Source organism: Podarcis filfolensis, assembly GCF_964270895.1.
Source record: "Podarcis filfolensis genome assembly, chromosome: 3".
Classification (NCBI taxonomy): Eukaryota; Metazoa; Chordata; class Lepidosauria; order Squamata; family Lacertidae; genus Podarcis; species Podarcis filfolensis.
This window is the reverse complement of record NC_139606.1, coordinates 54570015-54593776: the sequence shown is the minus strand read 5'-3', so window position 1 is coordinate 54593776 and position 23762 is coordinate 54570015. Positions and strand designations below refer to the sequence as shown.

Here is a 23762-nt window from a genome sequence, read left to right as displayed (position 1 = left end):
GCTGTCTGAAAAGGATGGAAGATGGAAGTTGGGCTGCAGGAGAACACCCCACCCCAGGCATCCACCATTTCCCCCTTGCCCTTTATCTCCCCACTTCCCTAGTTACCTTTTCTTGATTGCTTAGGATTCCTTTGTAAGTCCTCCATTTTGAGTTGTTATTTTTATAGTTGACAATAAACGTCTTAACGTAATAGTTAAAATTGAGCATTGTGGACCCTGTGGTTCTAATTCCTTGTAATGAAAGAGAAAGTAAACAAAAGGGATCTGTTTTGGTCTGTTGGTTAATAATAGTAAAATAAGCATACATTTCCTTCAAACAACAATCACTCATTTATATCTGCAGCAAAATTAAGAAATGTCACCACCTGAAAACCTTTCATTTTCTACTATAATATTTGTAAAGGCATCCTCAGATGTACATGCTAGGGCTCTCCCACTGTCAATAGTGATAGGGGAAAGGCTCTCCTGCACTTGTGAAGCTCATCTGGAACATCACACTTGCACAGGCTCTGGATCGCAAGAATCATTTTTACAGTCAAGTGTCTCTAGTGAGCACACCACAATCTACAAAACCGATAATGAAAGCTAATTAATATTTGAACAGACATGCTCTCCCCTCCTTTGGCATTGGCAATTTGTCCAGCAAAACTGCAAAAGCATGCCAGCAACATGGACTCAAGAAACAGTTGCAAAAATGGGACAAAACGGAAACGGGGTGGTTAGGTCAGCCTCAGTTATGTCCATAGAAGAAGTGGGATGGTTATAGGTCTGCTGGAGTAGAAGTGAGGCCACATCCCAGCCCTCTTTGACCACTGAATAGCTACCATGTGACGGGTGAATCAGATTCAGGTAAGCTGATGAGTGGGATCTCAGCAAATAATAATAATAATAATAATAATAATAATAATAATAACAACAACAACAACAACAACAACAACAACCAGGCCTCCAGCTAATTACACAGGTGTTTCTGTAATGTGGAAAGGGTCCCCATATCCAAGTGTGTAATGGCTCATCTGAAATTGGGGTACCAATTATAATTACATTTAACATTTATCCTGCAATTGTGTGTGTGGTTTTTCTTACTCAAAAGCAAGCAAAGGGAACCCAATCCAAAACAGGACTGCAGTGCACAAAGAGTCATGCCACCCTCTCCCCAAAAGGTTCAGACCCCTTTCAGCAGCTACTGATAATAAAAAAGAAACTTTAAAATCCCTATTGGTGTTATTAGGAGGTGTGTTTGAGAAAGGAGGAGGGAGTCTTGGGGAGCATCACAGTTGGGGAGGAAAGGATTAAACCTAATCCTAATCCACGTCACCCCCTATGCACAAAAGAAAAGAGCACATGCACAGCTGCAGCCTGAAGCTTATGTATTAAAAACACAATGCATAGTTTCATCAAATCCAGAATAGAACTACACTCTCATCACCAATCATGGTAACAGTGAATGCTGTCCCTAGTTGTTGGGTATCGGCAGAAGATGTGAGATGTGGAACAATGGGAGGTGGTGGGGCACATGTGAGCGTGTGTAAGGCAGGGCATGGGCAGATGTGGTTGCATTTGTGTAAGCATGGCTCTTTGTGTGAATAGTGGCAAAAGAACTATTTTCAGGATGGGACTAAGTGTCCGTTATCAGGGCCCTGCAAATAAATTCTCACCCAGTGTTGTGCAACCTGTTATCTGGGTGGGGCAATTGGTGCCCTACTCCCCTGCCCCCAGCCTTAAGCTATTATTTACAAGAACAGCAAGTCCTAGACTTCCAGCATAGTATGGCAGGCGTAAGGGAAAACATCTAAGGTGCTCCTGATAAGATCAAATTGAGGGATATATGAAAAGAATGGAGCCTCATTAACAACCCAGAAGAACTCATATATATTTAGTTTTGTTTGTCTAAAAGCTTTAGAAGAACACAATTATAACCAACGACAAGATTCCAAAAAGACGATAGAAGATGCAAGTATGAGGAATTCCTTTCTGCATTTCAATGATAAAGGCTTATTAGCTGTTGATAAGAAGAGGACCTCAGCCCCATTGGGCCTTCTGCAATTTATCGAACCATAAAATATTTCCCATTTGGTTACTGGAAAGGCATATTGCTCCTGAACTGCAGCTGTGTGGGCAGTAAAATTTGGCCTTTCGGGGGGGTGGGGTGTATTTCAATTGGTCTTTGCTAGTTTTAACAACTCAATGTTGTAAGTACCTACATTTTACTCAGAGTAGACTCACTGCAATTCATGGTCCTAAGTAAGCAATGTCCATTAATTTCAACAGGTCTACTCCAAGTAGGATTAACATTGGATACAACCCTTAGTTGTTGTTGTTTTTTGGCAGAAAGTAATTGTTGCAGTGTTACGAGACATATATACATTACATTTGTAAATAGCCCTTGCTCGGAGTACCATTTGAAACCTCACTTAAAACCTGAGGAAATCTACCTTACAAGAACAGTAAGCAAGCTGCATAGGGTCACAACCGATAACTGAATGACACTAAACTTAAGAGACGTACTCTTGCTATGACAGACAACTGACCTGTTATTCTTCTCCTTTCTCCCAGGTCAATTTCTAGCCACTGCCGAGAGTTGCTCTGGTTTGCTGCCCAGGAAGGCCCTTGGACTTTGAGCCAGGCCCTAACAGGAGACCACGGAACCACCTCCCCAATGTCATTGGTTTCATCCCAGAATGATGACGCCGTGATCTGACCATCAGATGCATTTCGTCCTTCTAGGTTCAGTGATTGATTGCAACCTTCCAAAGTGAAAAAAAGGGAGGAAAGTGTATTTTCAGATAACGGTATTAACTATGACTATAATCATCAACCTAGAAGACTTGATTAATTTCCCCCCAAATATCATTAAGAGTTTCTGAAAATGTTTCTTTCTCTACCCACCCATGAGCCCTAGCCTAACTCCTGTAAACAAAATAATTTGATCTTTAAATATGTTATAATAACTTGTTTTTAATATTTGTTTTTATCATTATTATTTTTAAATGAATATTTTAGATAGGTTCTTTGTAAACTACTTGGAGATCTCCTATAAAGTAAGTAGTATATACATTCTTCATTAACAAGCAAACAAAATAAAGTAGTTCATTGTATTTGGCCCCAAATTGTATTTATTTTAATTGGAGAGTGCTTTGGCTTTTCCTGGATTATGCATTAATAATGTCTAAAATGAAAAAAAAAATAGCCTTACCATTTGAGTTAAAAATAATCCGCTTATCTGACAGAGAGCCACTGTAAGAAAAAGAGATGACATTATCATTTTGATTAGCTACTCATGTACAAGAAATTTTAAGCTGAAATAGTTCTGCTTTATTCTTACCCTGCCTTTTGATCCTACAACTTGATGCACCAAAATAAATACTTTAAAGTACTATACAGTACAGGGATTGGTCATGGATCATCTAACTCTGGCGAACAATGACCAGACCATTGAGGGAGCCTCATCTAAGTTGCTCTGGAGTTTCTCAAAACAGAGCAGGATGTAAGTACAGTACAACAAGGAGCAGTTGACTTGTGCTTAACTCCCCACTTGAAAGCAACGAGGCTTCAATACATTGAACTCTGGCTTGAATGCGTCCCATAATTTTCTGTGGGAAGGGGACATGCAACTTACATGTTTTTGGAGCTTTTTAGTACAATATCTGAACTTTGGGAACCATATAAATATCAAGGGGGGCGGGGAACCAAGGATATAGTTGCAATTTTATCATAAGCCTGCATAACTCAGTGCACTTTAAATCTAAACAGCTCTCAGTTTATTAACTCAAAACACCCGGAGGATAGTGCCTGTCACTATTAACAGTACCTTAAATGAAATCAATTGTGCAATTGAGCTCCCCCACCTCTCTTCCCTCCCCTCGCCCACATCTTCCCCGAATCTGGTCTGGAGGGTTGGGGTAGCCCCTAGAACAGATTTATGGGGTACACAAAGGGAGAAGGCGGAATGAAGTATCATTGTGCAAGTGGATGGATCGTGCAAGTATCATTGTGCTGATGGATCACTTAAACTGGATACCACCCATTGTTTTTCTAATTCGATCCAAAGGTAAATTATGGGTAATGGAAGAGTTCCTGGTTTGTTTGCCTACTCATGTGAAGGGAGGATGAAAGCAGCTGTATGCACAATGCCTGTTCACATCTTGGCTGATTAAGTGAAAACATGATGCTCCAAACATGGCCATTTCAGTACATAGTTCGGACAAAACAATGGTTAACAAGAGTTTCCGACTCACACAAAGGAAGGACTGAAGGGGCTCTGTGTGCAGGAAAATGGCTTGTGTGTATCATGGCTGACTAGCACACACACTATGCATGAACACAACCAATACTTACTCCTGAGAAAGGATGCCATTGGCTAGGATTCCTTGATACCGGCTTGTTCCTTTCAGTTTAATCACACTAATCTGACCACCCAGTTCGTCTGCAATTACTCCAGCGTGTATGGCAGATTTGCACAATAAGGAAGTCTTAGGTGCAGAAATCAAGTGAAAAGTAAGGCAAGATTTTAGTATTCAAACAAACTCACAGTCAACACAATAAAACAAAACGAATAAATGCGGTGCCCTAAAAAAATTCAAGTCAAAAATGCAAAAGGAAGTAGCAATTTTCTGTATGCTAAATTACCTAAGTTAAATGTGAAAACATGCTGAAGAGACTTAAGATCAATCTACTTGTTGGACAAATATATTCTAAGGTTAATATTTTACAGTGTAGTAATCCTCCCCCACACATGCTTCCTCAGAAAATAATTAACTGAGTGTCATTTCCACATCATATGTGCAGAAGAATAAAACAACATGCTGAAGATATTATACTATATGCAGGGCAAGGCTGAGGAAAATGTTCCTAAATTTGGTTATTGCTATTAAAAGCAGATCAGCTATGCCCATTTTGCAAACTGAACAACAATAAGAAGTTGTAGCTGAAGAACTATACCTATTATACTGTGACCTGAACAAAAATAAATGGCTGAGTTTACAAGCCCACATGAAATGTGCACGTATGAAATGCATATGAACATGTAATCTGTAACACAGTTAGCACTAACAGAACAGCTGACCACCATAATACTTGTTGGACAGATCAATTATGCACAATTCTTTTCCGATTCCATACTTTGTAATTATGATTGCACAGTGGTAGAATAAATGATTTTCTAGCCAACATCTTCAACTAACTGAGGTAACCTAAGAATAATTTACCAGTTCTTCCATTTCTCAAGTCTTCAGCAAAATGCACTAACCTTCACTGTGCACAACTGGTTGTTCTACTGGTCTTTGAGCCCAGCATTAAACTTTTAGGTTGTGCTTATCTGCAATAAAAAATTCTTCAGAAAGCAATGCTGTCATATCTCTGCCTTTCTGTAGACCAGCGTTTGCTAGCCTGGTGCCCACCAAATGTTTTGGACAAGAACTCTCATTGGCCCCAGATAGACCGGCCAATAGTCAGGGTTGATGGGAGTTGCAGTTCAAAACATCTGGAGGGCAGGAGGTTTGGGAAGGCTGCGCTAGACCTTTCCTTTATCCCATGTACTTACATCTCTGTAGCCTTCCACTATATTCCCAGAAATATCACCTGCTATGTCTCTGCAACCAGCTGGACAGTACCTGCTGCCATGGAGAAAAGACAGGATCTTGTTGTGACTGGTGTAACGTACAATGCTCGCACACATGCACTTTGTAAAGCAAACAATGTAACGATAAAGGTTTTTCTTCTTCTAAATTCTAGCATATTAATGTGCTCCAAATGGCACAGGTAGCCACATAAACAGCAATGGAAATGAATTTTGTTCTGCTTAGTTCCTTCTACCATTTTACACGCTCAGGGAACAATAGTGATTGAAGGAAAGATAACACAGCACAACTACATTTTGCACAAAGCTGTTCACACCTTGAGCAACTGGCTTACATGCCATTACTCTTTAAACTTACTGCAAAGGATATTTATTCAGGAGAACTGAGAAACAATTTAAACTGACATGGATCAGCTTTCAATCCTCCAGCCTGATCCTGCAAGATGCTTAGAGCTTTAAAACCCAACAACCCCAGAGACAGGAGTATTCAGTACCCAAAGCACTGCCCTAATTTCCCTTGGCATTACTGGTTATGCTACAGATAACGGCTGTTCAGTGGTCTGAAGCTGCATTCCTTAATTACTCTGGAATGCAAAGTCTCTCTCCCAAGGAAGACTTCATTGCCTCTCCCATGTAAGAAGATAATCACAGATTTAGATACCTCTGAGTATCTTCAGAAAAACACATTCCTGTGGTTGGCAACAGGGTTCCAAACGCAGCACAAACGGTCATGGACTGTATCCGGCTACAGCTGTAAGTATGTTAATTGCAAGATGCAACATGACAACCAGAGTGTATTGCCACCAAAACCTATATTTACCTGAATTCGTTCTCCACGTGGTGGTTTGCTCTCTCCAGACATGTGATTAGATCTGCGAAAGGTTAAAAAAAAAGCTATTTGGGAAATCACACAGAGAAGATGTGGATAGTCAATTCCAGCTGAACTGTTGTTTTCTCAAACCTCCCTCAGCAGCCACAGCACCTCTTCAGTGTTTCCTTCTGCCAGAGACCTTCTGTTCCCGGCTCCCCCCCCCCCCACCTGCCCAATTTGTTCATCTGGATACACATTTTCTTCTGCACAGGAGCAATTGTTCCAGAATCTGCCCTCAAAGCAACAGCTTCATTGAGAGATCAGTCACATCCTACTACATCCTGAAGCAATGGCCAAGTGAGGGTGGTAGAAAGAATTCCAACAGACATTTTTGGAATGTTTTTGTACAGTGAGTATTTTGTTCCAAGGCAAGAGGCCTGAAGCAAAAAGATTTCAGCGTCTCAACTACCATGAAAAAAAGAGTTCTCTTTATGGAACTGAATCAAAACTTTGTCTGAAGAGAAGTCTTGGTTTATATCAGCTGGTACTCAAATACCTGGAGAAGATGAAGAAGCCCAGGGATACTAAGGCCTAACCAATGAGAAATGAGCCAATGGGATCAAAATTAGGATTCCCAGTTCTATATGGCGGCCAATGCACTTAGATGTTCAGGTGCATGAAAGAGCCATCTTTCATCTGTGCCATCTATCAGATGAATTATCATATTACAGTGGTACCTCTGGTTACGTACTTAACCAGAGGTCCATTCTTAACCTGAAACTGTTCTTAACCTGAAGCACCACTTTAGCTAATGGGGCCTCCTGCTGCTGCTGTGCCACCACTGCACGATTTCTGTCCTCATCCTGCAGCAAAGTTCTTAACCCGAGGTACTATTTCTGGGTTAGCGGAGTCTGTAACCTGAAGCATATGTAGCCTGAAGCGTATGTAACCCGAGGTACCACTGTATTGAAATAGTATCCAGACCTTGATTTCTATTAGAGGGAAAACAAGCGGGTCAAGCAGTTGGCTAAGGGGCCAAACCTATAAAACCAGTTTGAACTACTTAGAAAACTTAAGCACATTCATCTAGGCCAGGTGCTTTTCTAAAACATTTGCTGGTAATACCAGGCAGGGTATTACCTTCCACTTCCACAGCAGACAAGGCAAAGAGGCAACCAGGTAAGATGATGGGGCGGAGAATAATTGCACTCATCCCTGACAAATCTGCTCTGAAAAGGGCAGAAGAGTGGGGCAGGGAGAGAAGGAGGCTGGATGGAACGTAGCACCAACCCAAAATCCTTAGTCCACGATGATGTGCAGAATTGAACTTTACCTGGATGATCGCTACTAGCAAAGGACAACAGGAAGCCTCTTCCAGACACATGGGACCTGCTCTCAAAGTGAATGGTTGCTTCATTAGAATCTAAGATGATTTCTTCTGGGACAGGCACATTCCCACAGTAGGGTCCTAAATGCAGAACAAATAGTATTTGAAATCATGTTTGTGGCCTAGAAACAATAAAGCGTACAAATGTATTCATCGTCTACGGTGCATTCATCTATCCATGTGCATAATTAATTGACTTTTGTTTGTAATCTTTGAAGTTACTCAGACCACCAAATTCTTGCAATTCTGTGTTCAGTAGAAGATAAAAGCTGGCATTAACATTTCAAATTGTTTTAGCTTCGTAGACGGCTGGGGCTCCCTAGCCTTTGAAGCACAGCATTCTTAAAGTGCAGCAATCCATTACAGAAAGAGTACAACAATCAAAGGCAACTGAATATTGCATATACTCTGAAAGATAGCATCACCAGGTACAAGTTTTAAATGCAATCACAACACAGGGAAAAAACAAACACATTTTTCTTGAGATGGCACATTGTAATAAAGGCATATAAAAATAATACTTAACTGTTTATTCTCAATTTTTAAAAAAGAAATCATATTGTTTTCTTAAGATTCCCATCTACCCATCAAAATTTAGGGAAACAATCTATTGGAAGTCAACCTGGAACCAGTCTTACTTTTCACATGAATTATTAGCTATAAAGCAACTTTACAATTAACTTCTAGAACCAATCAGCCAAAAAAGGCATTACATTTGAAATTATTTCATTAATTGATTTTTTAATTTAAGCTGATATTTTTAATTTAATTTAAATTTAATTTAATTTAAGCTGATATTAATTGATGTTTTAATTTAAGCTATATTACAATTTTACAAAAGAGAGGAAACATTACATGAAGAATGCTGCTTAGCTCTTGACCGCACTATGTTATATACATTCCATCAGTTACCATTTGTCATACATCACAGGGAAAATAAAATGGCACAAGTCCAGCTGAGTCCAGCTCTGATGCATGAGAGCCAGACCATCCTTGCCACCAGCTGAGTAGTTTGGCAATGGAGGCCCCGACAAACAGACAAAGCCAACACAGATGGACTCTTGCCATCATTTAAATATGTGAGCACCACACTGAACTCAGGTAATTTCTTTTTCTTGCTTGGATGGAGATAGAGAGGTATGAGTGAGAGTGTGCAGAAACCCCTTACTGACCCTCAACCATCAGATCCATCTCCCCACATAGGGCTTCTTAACCAAATGATTTCAAATTTAACTACAGGGAGGAAAAATTATTTGTTAGTCAAGCAAGGATAGATCACTTCTGTTAATTCTTAAATATAATAATAATAAATTTGTCATGCCATGTGCCACACGAGTTGGCGGGGGGAGGGAATACTGTTTTATAATTTGGAGATCATTGCACCTAACCTTCCCACCCACTCCCACATTTTCCCACAAGATTTGCCTCCACATATTTTCCCACAGATATATTTCTGCTGTCTCTTGCTTACGTTTCTCAATGACCTGTCTATTGCTCAGATGTAATTAAGACTGCTGACTCAATCTATGGCTGACTGGTCTGGGGCTTTCAAAGCAGCATACCTGTCCAAATGACGATGAGAATCTATGCTAAAAGTCTAGATGCATGCATGAGAGAGAGACAGGTCAGCAGAAAGTCTCAAGGCCTTAAAAAAAGTTTGTGGGGGTGTGTAGACTCTTGAGAGAAAACAACAAGTGGGATGGAAGAGGAAATGTTGTTTGGTGCTTTATAGCAGGGGAGGGCAGACATCATGCCTGCAGGATCTACTCTTGCATTTTAAAAGAATTCCAAGATCCACCAGTCAAAGAACTAGAGAACTATGAGTACTACGGTTGAACTCAGATGTTCTACACAAAAATATGCTCCCCTCCCCTGGCCTTCTTTGTTTCACCCGTATAACTTAGGTTGGAGGGAAGAGTCATTTTGTCGTTGTTATTGTTAAACAATTTGGAGTCAGAGACACATGTTGATCTACTATGAATCACTCAGAGATCAAGCAGTAGATCTTCATCTACCTTTCCACCCACTCCTGCTCTACAGAATACAGACATAATGGAAAAAGTAACCAGCTTCTAAATAATTAAGTACAAAACACAGGAATATGGCAAAGTAATGCTATAAAGAATAAATCTTATTAAATCTATTTTTGGTTGTTTTTATTATAGTACTATAAAACACATTGCAACTTAAGTGAAAGGCAATCCGTAAATTAGTTTCTAACAATATAACAACAACTGTACCGTAAACATTACCTTGAACAACATTACCTTAAAACAGGACTAGTTAACCTTTAGCCTTCCAAATTCCAACAGCCCATTCCAACATGGAATGATGTGGGAATCCCACATCATCTGGATGTCTACAGGTTAAACACCTGTGCATGACCATACCAAATTACATTAGGTGAGTGGGGAAAGTTCCATCCCAGTCTTGAGCACCCAATGCTCAAGAACAAATCTTAAATAAGACTGGTTTCAGGGTACCTTTTCTTACTTTGCTCAACAAAGAGTTAATTAGAGCTCTAAGTATTTCAATGAATCCAGTCTTACTGGTACATCGTTACATACCATGCACTGTTGTAGAACTGTGGATGCTAAGATAGTTAGATTCACATTGTTGGGATTCAATATCCAAGTCTCCAATTTTCAAGATCAGACGTTTCCCCTGAGGCACCTGAATTCTCCTCTCACAGGTAGTGTAGTTGGGGTAGGTTCCCGGATAGTTCTTAGACGCCAGTGTTCCACTGTCTTGATAGATTATCATAGGCCCACATCCATCTCCTGGGGAGGAGACAGAAAGGGGGCAATTACGAAACCATCAAAGCTGTCATCAATAGGCACATACCTACTTCAAATCACTACACTACAGTGGTACCTCGGATTAAGTACTTAATTCGTTCCGGAGGTCCGTTCTTAACCTGAAACTGTTCTTAACCTGAAGCACCACTTTAGCTAATGGGGCCTCCTGCTGCTGCCGTGTTGCCGGAGCACGATTTCTGTTCTCAACCTGAAGCAAAGTTCTTAACCTGAAGCACTATTTCTGGGTTAGTGGAGTGTGTATCCTGAAGCGTATGTAACCTGAAGCCTATGTAACACAGGTACCACTGTGTTTCAAAATGTACGTCCTCCTTATTTTATTTTTTTCATTTTAAAATTTAAAGCAGGTTCTCAATAAACTCTCGGAAACAGGTCAGACGGAACGGGGGGCGGTACATGGGCCCTCAATTCAGAAATTACCAAATTTCTGTGTGACTCACACTTCCTGTTTACCATGGAAACCCATCATGTACCAAACTTATTTAAATGCTCCTGTTCTGCCTTATAGTGGAGCAGAATCAGAAGTATAGACCTTCTTGCTCAACCAGGTCACTCAACTATCTTTTGGGTGAGCTCTCTCACCGCAGGATAACATGATCTTCTGTATCATCAGGATAAAGGGAAAGGAAGGTTCACCTCATCTTGTTGAAAGGTCAAATGCAGGTGAGCAGCAGAAGGTGTGGTAAAATGTTCATCTGCACCAAGTGACTGCTCTCACCCTGGTAGATAGAACGTCTTCACACAGACTCTACAAAACACTGTGCTCCTTGTAAAGAAAAGTAGGGGATCTTGCCTTCTTCTTCCCCACACAGACATTCCATTCCATTAGAACAGGGTTAAGGAACCTAAGAACCAGCGGCCAAATGCAACCCCCCAGTCTGCTCTATCCAGCCTTTGAGACTCTGTGCAGGTCACACCCCTTTCCTCACGACCACTTCTGTTGCTCCACCTGCTTATTTCATGTGGAACCACCTACCACCAGCATGTGACCCTATGAGGTTGCTCATGAAGGAATTACATTCTTGGGCCTCCGTACTAGCGCAACAGAAATCAGAAAACACAAGAATGTGGGATTACCTCTGTCTGGTTTACACAAAGGCATGATTTTGCACGAGTACTATACAGTGCTTACATTCTGACCCATGGGATTTTTTTTTTGCCTAGAAGAAAATGGTTTAGGAGGAAATGATCCTGACATTAACAGTGAATGACCTAAGCTGGGAGCCTCTTTCCTCCACCTACATGTAGCCTTGGGCTTCATTACTGGCAGATGTTCCCTTTTGTATTCTGAAACAGGACGACGGTGAATTGTCATACTGCCTGCACAGTCCCCTGATATTTCTGCACAGCACATCCGAAAAAGCAATTGCATTCAGAAGTAACAGAATGATTTCTGGGGGAGGGTAGCTTTATTTATCAAGCTTCCCCTCCCCCTCTTCACTCATTCCTTTACAAATACAGCAACTAAGTTAAAAGTCCACCAGTCTCATAGATCTGGGAAGAGTTTCCTTAGGAACCAACATAAAAGCACAATCCTATACACATCTAATCAAAAGTAAGTTCGAACGAGTTCAGTGTGGCTAAGTGTACAGAACTGCAGCCTTCGGCGTACTTCAAAGTAAAAATATTCTGAGTAAATAGGTGCAAGACTCTGAAAATTGTCTCCTTGGTTCCAGAGTGAAACACCTTTCGCAGTTCTATAGAACGGTATCTGTGTGAAGAGTATATAGTATTCTTCAACAGCCTTCCCAAACCTAGTGCCCATTGGTCATGCTGGCTGAGGCTGATGGGTAGTATGAGCTGTATTTATTTATTAACATGTAGACCAGGGTGGATTTGATTTAAATCGAATTGATTTGAATCACGATTTAAATCACAATTTAAATCACTAGTCAGTAAGACTGATTTAAATCATTTTTTTTTTACAGAAAGACTCATTCTTGCTGGTATAATCTTAATATTTACAACCAGATGAAGGTTTCATTTTTGGAATAATAAATTTTCAGAGTAGTTTTTACAGTTATATAAAAAATTACTGATTTGGTTATACTATTAGAAATACATAGACAGATAATTATGAAATTATTGTGAGATTTAATAAGTTAACTGTTTATATTTGGACAACTTTTCTGCTGTACTTTATTGGAAGGAGAAAAATAATCATTTCCTTAATAACAATTTAAACCATTTATTTAACTAAAACAATAATATTATAGCATATGTATCCATGTTTGTTAACTGATGTGGTTAAACGGTGTGTGTGTGTATCTATCTTTCTATCTATATCTATATCTATCTATCTATCTATCTATCTATCTATCTATCATCTATCTATCTATCTACTATCTATCTATAAACTTAGACTGAGTTTTAGCACACATGAAAAACAAATCCTTATTTCCTGATGAATAGCCTTTGGACTATAATGTAACTTAAACAGAAAACTATCTTTAGAAAGATTTTTCCTCCAAAAGCATTTTATTTTAAAAATCCAATTTAAATCAAAAAAATCGGATTTAAGTAACAAAACAAAAAAAAAGATTTTATTTTTTTAAAAAATCATTGATTTTTATCCACCCTGTTGTAGACCACTTGCTAAAAATATATACATTCAAGTGGTGCACAACTATATATAAAGCATGGTTAAAACCACACAAATCCAATTTCAAAAAACGTAAGATGATAAAATAAGAAACATTTAAAACAAATGTAACTAAGCTGAGATAGAACAGTCGGTAGACTCTTAATTTCAGGGTCATGGATTCAAGCCCCACAATGGGCAAAAGATTCCTGCATTGCAGGAGGTTGGACTAGACGACCTTCGTGGTCTCTTCTAACTCTACAGTTCTATGATTTTAAATAACGTGACTGGACAGGCTTGCAGAAACAGGAAAATTTTCAGCAGGCATCTAACACAGCATAGCAAAGGGTCCTGTCAACAGGCAAGGAGTTACATAGCATAGGCATTGCCACACTGGATAGAGGCACAATTTATCACAAAAGCAGAATGGGAAAATGAGCGGCATTTGTAAAAGTGCAAGCTGTAGTCTACTCTAAAATGGCTAGCAGACACCAGTTTAGAGAAGGCTGTTCTAGACACAGATACTTGAACATATAAAACTAGGATAATATAACTGGGGTTGTGATTCCTATTCAAAATACATCAGTGATTGTTTAGTTGGGGAACACCATGCGTCTCAATCCGTCCCAAAGCCTCTTGCTCCAAACGGAGGAGCCTTCAGGGATATCCAAGGGTGGATGCAAAGGGAATGCATTTCGGGAATCCCTCCTCCCCATAGGTGTCTGTTTACATTGCCCAATATGGACTTTTAAGGTTATGAAGGGCTTTGTCTGGGACAGCTCACACAAGTTTTTCTGGTTTGACAATCCTGGGTGGCTAAATATTTACTAAGGTTTGTTGGAGAAACAAGATGCTTTGGGGTTGGGGGAAGAGGGAGCCAAAATGTTTGCCCCGCTCCAAGCCAAGGATGTGTCAGTACTCAAGAATTTTCAGGGAGGAAACCAGGTCCCATTGCAAGACAAAAAGAAGTGAACTATTAAAATGCATCATGAATTAAACAAAGAAACCTGATACTTAATTCTCAGCTCTACTTATTGACTACCCTTTAAAATCCTTTAAGGCAGGGTAGGTCTTAGTTTTAGAAAGACCTGTGTATCAAGGAGACCTATGTCCTCCTCCCTTTCTTCATTTAATTGATTCCTTCCAGCGTCGCACTGTGCTTGGGACCATCACAAACAAACTCAAAGGGAATGAAAATGACACGTTTGTCTTTCTCTTTCTTTCTTTCTTTCTTTCGCTCTCTTCTGGTGGGAGACACTGATCTGATTAGCAGCATTGGCTGTGCACAATTCCAGCAGTGGCCTTAGCAGATTATCAGGAGAAAACATTAAAAAGTGGAGCATTTCTCCACTATCACAGTTTTCTTGAATTGCCCCATTGTATATATACTGCTACTGGCCTCATCCCACTTAACTTGGTACACTAGGCACAGAACTTGGAACATATTGATAAACACACAAATACCAGGATGCTTGATTTTTATTTTAAAGAAGAACCTTAGCTACAATGAATCTGTCTCTCTCAAGTGTTTATATTTCAAGAAGATACTCTAAAAACAAAATACTACTTTAGTGCTTTTCTTTTTTATAATATTTTATTCTTTTTTCCCGTACAGAAAGTTACATTTGTTACTCAACAATTATGTTCCAATTCAACAGAACTAGTGATTTCCTGCTCACCCAACATCAATGTTTATAACCCAATTCACATACAGTTGCGAGTGGTTTTCAAACTGCGTTCCAGGAACTTGGAGGGTCCAGATCAGGGATCTGGGTCCAGAACAGGGATCTCCCTTCAGAAGATAAACTTTTCTGAAAGACAGTATGGCCACTGGTTTTTGCTACAAATTGTAGAGGAGAGCATTGGCTGCATTCTCTGTTCACTCAGGAAGGCAAAAGGCCTGGCCAGTATTCTGCATGAATAGACTGTGAACTTTGATGCATTTTAAAAATAATAATAAAAAAGATTTATATCCTGCTGTGGGGGGGGGGGAGAGATGAAGAAATCCGCATGAAGTGGTGAACAAAGCAGCACAAATTATAATAGTGAATAACAAGACAAAAACAGCAATCAAACATCCTCAAAATTTACAATTTGCCCAAGTTCTCAGGAGGCAACTCAGTGAGGAAGCTGCTCCCCAAAAGCATGAAGCCCGAGAAACTGAAAAAGTTGTGTACTGCATGTACGGGAAATGAGTTGGGCAGGGGGGATTGAATTCCACAGAATTCATTGAACAACAAAGTCTACTGAAAAGTCTCCATAATAACTTAACAAGTTTCACAACTGATGTATACAAGCCCCTGCTTAAAAACTCACATTTCACAATCTAGTCATTCGTAAATAAATGGAAGCATTGGATAACTTTCCTTTTTTGAAATAAATTTCACAAGCTTTGTTATCTGGCTCAAGGGGCTCGTGGGGCGGGGAGAAGTCACAAGTGCAGTGATTAAACATCAAAGGCTGCAATCCTACGTACAATAACCTGAACTCAGTGGGACTTATTTCTGAGTAGACACACATAGGACTGGGCTGTGAAACATATACCGTATTTTTCGCTCTATAAGACGCACCAGACCATAAGACGCACCTAGTTTTTGGAGGAGGAAAACAAGAAAAAAAATATTCTGAATCTTAGAAGCCAGAACAGCAAGAGGGATTGCTGCGCAGCGAAAGCAGCGATCCCTCTTGCTGTTCTGGCTTCTGGGATAGCTGCGCAGCCTGCATTCGCTCCATAAGACGCACACACATTTCCCCTTACTTTTTAGGAGGAAAAAAGTGAGTCTTATAGAGCAAAAAATACGGTACTTCACAAAGCCAGAACAGCTGGGTTGGGAGCTGGCTTCCTCCCTGACAGTAACAGCCACAAATGCTGCTCTGCAAGTCCTTAGTCCATTTTACATGTGAGAAGTCCTGTCCCAGCCAGGTGCACACTAGCACAGCCAAGCTTAATGTGAAAACCTATCAGCTGCAGAGCTGAATGGCTAGAACTTCCTTATCCAGCAACAGAAGGGAGTGGGCAGTTGCCAGCATCAGCTGCATACGTGGTTGACTACACTGCAGACTGTATTTGTCCACACCCAGACAAAACCAGGACTGCCCCGGCAAGCAAGAAACCAGTTCCGATATGTAAGTCAAAGTTCACATGCAAATGTGGTCAGGGCTGTAAAACAGGCTTTTGCATGTGAATCCTGAAAGCACACTTACTCAGCAGGATTACTTATTGACTGATGTCAATCAGTCGTGGGAGTTACATGTTCTTTGCTAAAATTTGGGGTGCATGTGAACCATCCATATATGGCATTAAAATGTTGCTACAATGCTCCAGGATCCAAGACGTTAAAATGTTGCTACAATGCTCCAGGATCCAACGCATTTTTGATCATTTCTAGCCAGTCTGATACACCAAACTAACTAGAGCAGCTCTAGCTAGGCTTGAGGATGGGGCAGAAGAACTTGTCAAAGCCTCTGCTCTCTGCTCCTGCCAACCTAGCAGTTCAAAAGCATGTCAAGTGCAAGTAGATAAATAGGTACCGCTCCGGCAGGAAGGTAAACAGCGTTTCCGTGCGCTGCTCTGGTTCTCCAGAAGCGGCTCAGTCCTGCTGGCCACATGACCCGGAAGCTGTACGCCGGCTCCCTTGGCCAATAAAGCGAGATGAGCACCACAACCCCAGAGTTGTCTGCGACTGGACCTAACGGTCAGGGGTCCCTTTACCTTTACCTACTGAGGTACTAAGCACCTGCACTGCTCTTTTAATAAGAAAACAAGCAAACATCATTAGAACACCACCTTCTCACCCTTTGCTCCATTGCCCTTTCTCTTTAAGACTCTACAACTCCATAGACATTTTTATGCTGCTGTTGAGACGGGACTTTGGATCACAAGGATCAATTTGGGAAATACAACATGCAAGCACAGACATACTGCCTAATTTACGACAGGATCTTTCCTTGCTGACACTATATTTTCTGTATATGGAAGTATCTGTTCACACAACGCCCCCAAAACATGTCTCACAGATTGCAATGGGCTGAGATAATAGAGTCAACACTATGTCGTTGGAAATGCATTACTCTTTCAGGTCAACTTCGTTTAGCAATAAGGTTTGATGCTAAAGCTTGTTACTTCTGCAGGCATGGAGCTTGATCATGTGAAGTTGTTTCAAATGGGAGATACCAACGCCACTGGGATACTAGCAGCAGCACTCCCACATAGTGACAAAAAGTATGTCTCTGCCAGGAGACAAGTGTGCACTCATGCAAGAGCAACTCCCTATTGCTTTTGTTTCCCTCAGCCCAATGGAGCAGTTTGCCATGGTTGGAATGCACTTCAGCTTTTAAGCCCAGAGGCATAAAAACTCCCTCTAGGATGCCTTACAAGTTATTTCAGAGAAGTGTGCAATGGTTTCCAAGCAGTTATTTTAAGGAAGCAGCTCCAGGTTGTTGCTGTTGTGTGTGTGTGCATGCGTGTGTGTAATTGCACCCCCACCCCTGCCCGGTGGCATAAAAAAATGTATGGGACCTCAATAAACTGCATTGTTTCCTGTGCAACTTGGATGTGTCTCATTTCTTTTGTTCCTTTGGTTGGTGCCTCCCTCCCCATTTTATCTCTCAGCTAGTGGAACACAGAAGAGCATCAACCGTACTCCTTGTCTCTCTATGAAGAGAGAAAGAGAGGGCAAAGAGAAAGCAAAAAGCTTTCCACTGAACAGGTTGGAGACAGGTCTAGCACGCTGTTGGGAGGAAATTGTGGGTGACACCTCTGCCCAGAAGTCTCTCACAGGAGCAGCACAGAGGTTGCCGGGAATGTAATTTTTGCTCGCACTAGAAATAATTACCACACAGTTTAAGCTTGTACAGTAAGCCCACAACCATCTTCAACACCCAGCATCTCCAGGCAGGGCTGAGAGAAAACCTTGTCTGAAACCCTGGAGAGTTGCTGTCTGTCAGCAGAGGTGGAGCAATGGTCCCATAAGGTAGCTTCCTATGTTCCAATTGTCCTGGAAGCAAATGCACTAGGTACATAAACGAGATTTTACAGTAAGAGTTTATGTTAGCAATGAGTTAAACTGATACCCATTCCAATTGTTAAAATCTTATGGAGACCCCTGTGTATTGATTTCATTCAGCTATGGCCTGTTTAACAAGCTAATGAATAACCGCAACTCTCATTATTCACTGTCATTCAAGCGACATCACAGCAGATAATATCAATACATACAAAGGTTAACGCTAAATCTTTTGCTGGCCATGCCTATCCTCTGACATACCCAAGACCAAGTCAGGCATTAGAAAAACTTTTGCAGAAGATTAATGTCTTAATATTACAGATAGGTAGCCGTGTTGGTCTGCCATAGTGAAAACAAAAAAAAATTTTCCTTCCAGTAGCACCTCAAAGACCAACTAAGTTTGTTCTTGCTATGAGCTTTCATGTGCATGCACACTTCTTCAGGTATCTGAAGAAGTGTGCATGCACACGAAAGCTCATACCAAGAACTAACTTAGTTGGTCTTTAAGGTGCTACTGGAAGGAAAAAATTTTTTTGTCTTAATATTTATACAGTACTTTGAATGTTTGAAGGATTTCACATCCTCTCATTTTACAATCTTTCAAGGCAGGCCATTATTATTATTATTATTATTATTATTATTATTATTATTATCTACCACCATCAGTTTCTTTGCTTAGGCTTAGGACTGTAAATTTGGAGGGACCCCTGAGAGTCAACCCCCTGCAATGCAGGAATCTTTTACCCAACGTGGGGAAACCCACGACCCTGAGATCAAGGGTCTCTTGCTCTACCAGCTGAGTCCTCTCCTACTTGTATGTTGCTGCTGCTGTCGGGGCTGACACAGAAAGGGGTAATGACTGGCCTAAGACCAACTAGTATGTTCATGGCAGAACTGAGGTTTAAACGGGGGACTTCCCGGCACTGGTTCTTAGCCATTGCACTACATAGCATCAACTATGCTTTGTAGTAAAACTGCACTTCATAATTTGTGTTTCTATTCTAAATTAAAAATCAAAAGATTTTTTTTTAAAAAACAGTCCACATGCATCGACTTTAAAATATGGGTTACTGTTATAATCTTGCTGCTACTTAGACACATGGCTAAACTAGGCATGGATTAACCGGGTCAAACTATATAAAGCACTAAAATCAGCTAAGACAGCATAATTCATTGTTCTACTGGCACAGACAAAGCAAAGGTGGGGGGGGGGGTAGGGGAAGAGGGCAAAGACTAAAAGGAGAGGAAAAAAACCTCTATTTTTAACTGGCATAGCAAAAATTATTTGGCAATTCTATACCCTTAAGGAAAGCTCTTGTGTGCAGTTAAAACGTCTCTTTTTAATTAGAATATTTAGACCGTCCTCCCTCTAGAACTGCCAGATGTCACAGTTCCACAGCACGTAATGGAGATTCCTTTCTACCTCAGCTGTTTCAGCCAGCAAAATCAATGTACCTCCACAGCGTCCCTTAGATAAGACTCTTGCGCCTGGCAGCCTACATTCATCCATCGTCTTTTCTCAAGTTATTATTGACAGCCCTAGGTTTCGGCAGTGGAAATTCCTACATGAACAAAGAGTTACAGAAAGCAAAGTTCACCTAAGAAGTGCACACATAGCTAATGAAATAAAATTGCATGGAATACCAAACATAAAAGGATAACAAACCAGGGGTGAACCCTGGAAGTGAACCTCTATGGGCACACTGCAAGACTTAATTCCAAGTAAACGTGCACAGGATTCCAGTGAAGGAAAACTACCGTTAATTTTGAAACCACAAACAAAGCATCTAAGAACAGAGAACAAAGTATATGTGATCTTCCATTGCATGATTTACAGGTTGTCTACTTCAGATTCCTTAGGGAATGCAGAGCTTTAGCTATGGAGGGGCAGGGCTATCCAGGCTTTTTGCCCTGGATGAAGCCTCCAGAGGGGTGCCATTGAGTGTGTGTGTGTGTGTGTGTGTGTGTGTGTGTGTGTACACAAATATATGTGTGGGGGTGCCAAACTAAGTCTTCAACTGGGGTGAAATAAAGCATAGTTTCGTCCCTGTGGAATGCATTGCCAAACTAAACAAGTTTTACAGGCAGAAACGCAGCGATGAAATGGAAAGCACAAAAATCAAAGGACCGTCTTATATTTAAAAAGCAAACATTCAATTTCACACTTCTCATCACACTATTTAATGGTCAAGATAGGATTTTCAGAAAGCTTTTGATGCTCAGCTTCCCAGCAAGATGCCAAGCTATTTAGCAGCAAGTGAATTAACCAACTGTCAAAATGTGGAAAATTATCTTATATTAAATGTGAGTAATGTTGCATTTCAGTCCTATTAAGTGTGCATTCTCTGGCCTTATTAATTTCCCAAGTCAGCCTTTTACTGCCTCCCGCAATCTACATCTCTGCACACACACCATGCATCAGGCTTCTCCATTCCCTTCAAAAAAGAAGGCAGCCGTATGTGTACAAAGGAGGAATCTCTTCATGGAAGCAAATGGGACAGTCTTGACATTTGATTTGAGCACTGCAGGACAAGTTGCTGTCCATCAACCCCAGTACTCCATCTGCAAATAAGCTCCATCTCCTTCAAAGCTTTGTTGTGACGAACAACACTGGGAAGCCAAATACCTTATACCAAGTCAGACCATTGATCCATCCAGATCAGTAATGTCAACACTGACTGGCAGCAGCTCTCCTAGGTTTCAAGGCAGTGTCCCCCCGCCCCCAGCTCTACCTAGAGATTTCTAGGACTGAAACTGGGACCTTTTGCATGCAAGGAATGTGCTCTGCTGCTGCGCTAGGGCTCTTCCATGTGGAAATTGGGGTACAGTAGAATATATATCTAGCACAAGGTTAGCTGGAGTGCCAGATGTTCTTGGGACTGCAACTCCATGAGCCCCCAGCCAGTTTGGCCAATGGTCGCAGGTGATGGAGTCTGGACTTCAACAACATCTGCTGACAAGAGTAGCACCGCAAATCATACCTTGGTCCTGTTATGTGCCAGTTCATCCCAAATACCTTCTAGCCTTTAAGTCCTGCATTTTCAACCATTTAATAAACACAAGCTGACCAGCCACAAACTACTTATTGGAAAGGTGAGAAAAACATCCGCTCTGCCACAATATGCACAATTATATTATATATTATTATTATTATTATTATTATTATTATTATTATTATTATTAAAAGACGATGAAGGAAGAAATCTCAAATGCTGTTTTAAATCTCCAGGAATCTGATCCCTCGAAGGCAAAGAACATCTGGTATCTTTTTCAGAGAGTTAAACCACGAGCTTTTCCCCGCTGTCGCATCCAGTCATTCTCTACACATACAGAGAATCTCTCTCTCTCTCTCTCTCTCTCTCTCTCTCTCTCTCCTCTCTCTCTCTCTCTCTCTCTCTCTCTCTCTCTCTCTCTCTCTCTCTCACACACACACACACACACACACACACAGAGTCACTCTCTCACACAATCCTTCCGCGCTCGGCACTAAACTTTCCCAGTTCAAAGGAAACGTTCAAAAATGGCCCCGGCGGCCCCGACTCACCGAGCTTCTCCGCGCAGCTCCCGAGCAGCCAAGCGGGCAACAGCAGCAGGAAGAGGGCGAGCGCCGGAGCCCCCGGCAGCAGCAGCCGCCGCCTGCAGCGACCCATGGCCCCGCGGGACTCGCGGCTGCCTGCCTGCCCAGCCGCCGCTCTTCGCCCTTTTCCCGCCGCTTTGAAACGCCCGCGGCGGCCCTCTCCCGCTCGCCTGCCTGCCTCCTCCTCGGGACGCCCCCTCGACGACGGTGGCGGCGCCCGAGAAGCGGCTCCCCGTCTGCCCAGCGCCCGGCCGCCTCGCGCGGGAGAAAGGAAGCGAGGAAGGCGAGCGCGGCTCTTCCCATTGGACGGCGCGGTGGAGGGGCGGCTCCCAGCGGGCCCGGGCCTCCCCTCGTGCGCCGAGGGAGGCGCGTCCGTCCGCCCCGGCGGCTCCTTTCCCAGCGATGGCTCGCCTGGAGGTGTTCGGTTCGAGCCTGCCTGGAAGCCAGCGGGGATTTACCCCGAAGCCCTCCTCTTCCCTCATCTGGACGTGAGGGAATGGCACTCTGCCTGTACCCAGGTGCAACTCCTGTCTTCTCTAGTGTGTATAAAGTGTGTTTCTTCACTTTATTGCACTATGCCAGGACTCCTTGGTTTAGGGACACTCCTCCTCGTTTTGCCTAATGGCGCCCTAGATTTCTGTCCCAAAGCCTTGCCCTGATGGCATCACTGAGCACACCTTCGCCCTCGAAAAATAAATCCCAGCACCCAGAAAACTAGCACGGGAGCCTGCTAGAACTCTGTGATATCCACTCTTCTTTTCTAAACGCACGGAGTGTTTTCATGTGGGTTAAGTCGTATGACCTTGAAGTCAAATATTGTGCATACATTAACTTGGAGGAATATCGCGTGTCCACCATCATTGTTATTAACAGTAATTTATAATTGGTAAGTCGCTTAAACTGGGGCAGCCTCTAGGCAACTTGCAGTCAATCTTCATTACCCATGCGCTTGTTTCGATTATTGCAATGTGCTACATATTTTTTTAAATGGCATGGAAACTGCTGTCAATTGAGAACAAGGTGGTTTGACCATGTTATCCCTGTGCTTTGGCAACTGTAGTGGCGCCGAGTGCTTTTCTGGGCCCAACTTAAAGTGCCTTAAAGCTGGAGAAAGTGCTTTTGGGCATCCCACAGGTATCTGGTAGGCCACTGAGAATAGGATGTGGGACTAGATGGGTCACTGACCTGATCCAGTAGGGCTCTTCTTATGTTCTTAATGCCCTGAATAGCTTGTGACCAGGTCATCTGAAATACTGCCTTCTATCCTATGTACCTAATCCAACCTTAAGATGCTCTTTGGAGACCCTTAAGGAATGAAGTGAGGTGGGTAAACACCAGGGATAAGGCCTTTTCAGCAGTGGCCACCCAGTTATAGAGCAGCCTTCCTTCCCAGGAAGGTTCACCTGGCACTGTCTTTGTGATATTTTCTCATCATCCAGGCCTTTTAAACAACTGGAAGTAGTGTGGACCGCTCAGTTTTAAAATTTGTGCATGTGATGAGGTTTTGTTTGGTTGTATTTATGTTCCTTTGGGTTTTGTGTCTTCTTTGTGTTCCAGTTGCTTTCTTATTTAACACAAACTGTCCAGAAAACTTCTATGCTACAGGGCAGCATCCAAATGCCATGATAATTAATTTGCCACCTCCCCTGCTGTTTCTGCACATCAGGCCAGAGTTTGTGCAGCTGGCTAACAAGAAACAGTGTTGGGAGTTTCCAAGTGTGAGTGCAGATTTGCTTTTGGAGGAATTTATTTGCTTTGCAAACTAGCAGTTCCATGTCCAGGTTCTTTCTTGCTTATCTAGTATATTTGTAAATAAATGGATTACGTACTAAAATGTCATAAGAGTGCAGTCCTGACCTGCTCATCCACTGGCTGGAGGAGGTAGAAGTGCCCCTCTGCTTGCAAAAAGGTGCTCCACCTGTGGAAAGTGGCATGCATCCACTGTAATGTGGATGTGCCGTGGGATGTGCACAGAGCTGGGCTTAGATCTACCACCTGCAATGTTT

General features: G+C 41.8%; 1 protein-coding gene across 4 annotated transcripts in view; it reads right to left on the bottom strand.

The window, feature by feature from the left end:
• Positions 1 to 22021, bottom strand: part of DCBLD1 (discoidin, CUB and LCCL domain containing 1) — a 30575-nt gene extending 8554 nt beyond the window's left edge. For 3 of the 4 annotated variants that reach the window (XM_083608554.1, XM_083608556.1, XM_083608557.1), the window contains exons 1-9: positions 21724 to 22021; positions 10344 to 10556; positions 7723 to 7857; positions 6399 to 6450; positions 5543 to 5615; positions 4339 to 4472; positions 3197 to 3237; positions 2532 to 2747; positions 107 to 231 (exon numbers count right to left, since the gene is read on the bottom strand). In XM_083608554.1, the coding sequence (XP_083464680.1) occupies positions 107 to 231; positions 2532 to 2747; positions 3197 to 3237; positions 4339 to 4472; positions 5543 to 5615; positions 6399 to 6450; positions 7723 to 7857; positions 10344 to 10556; positions 21724 to 21829 (1095 nt within the window). In that variant the 5' untranslated portion in view covers positions 21830 to 22021. The remainder of the gene's footprint in view (positions 1 to 106; positions 232 to 2531; positions 2748 to 3196; positions 3238 to 4338; positions 4473 to 5542; positions 5616 to 6398; positions 6451 to 7722; positions 7858 to 10343; positions 10557 to 21723) is intronic. The other variant, XM_083608555.1, reaches the window with a different exon arrangement.
• Positions 22022 to 23762: the final 1741 nt, after the last annotated feature.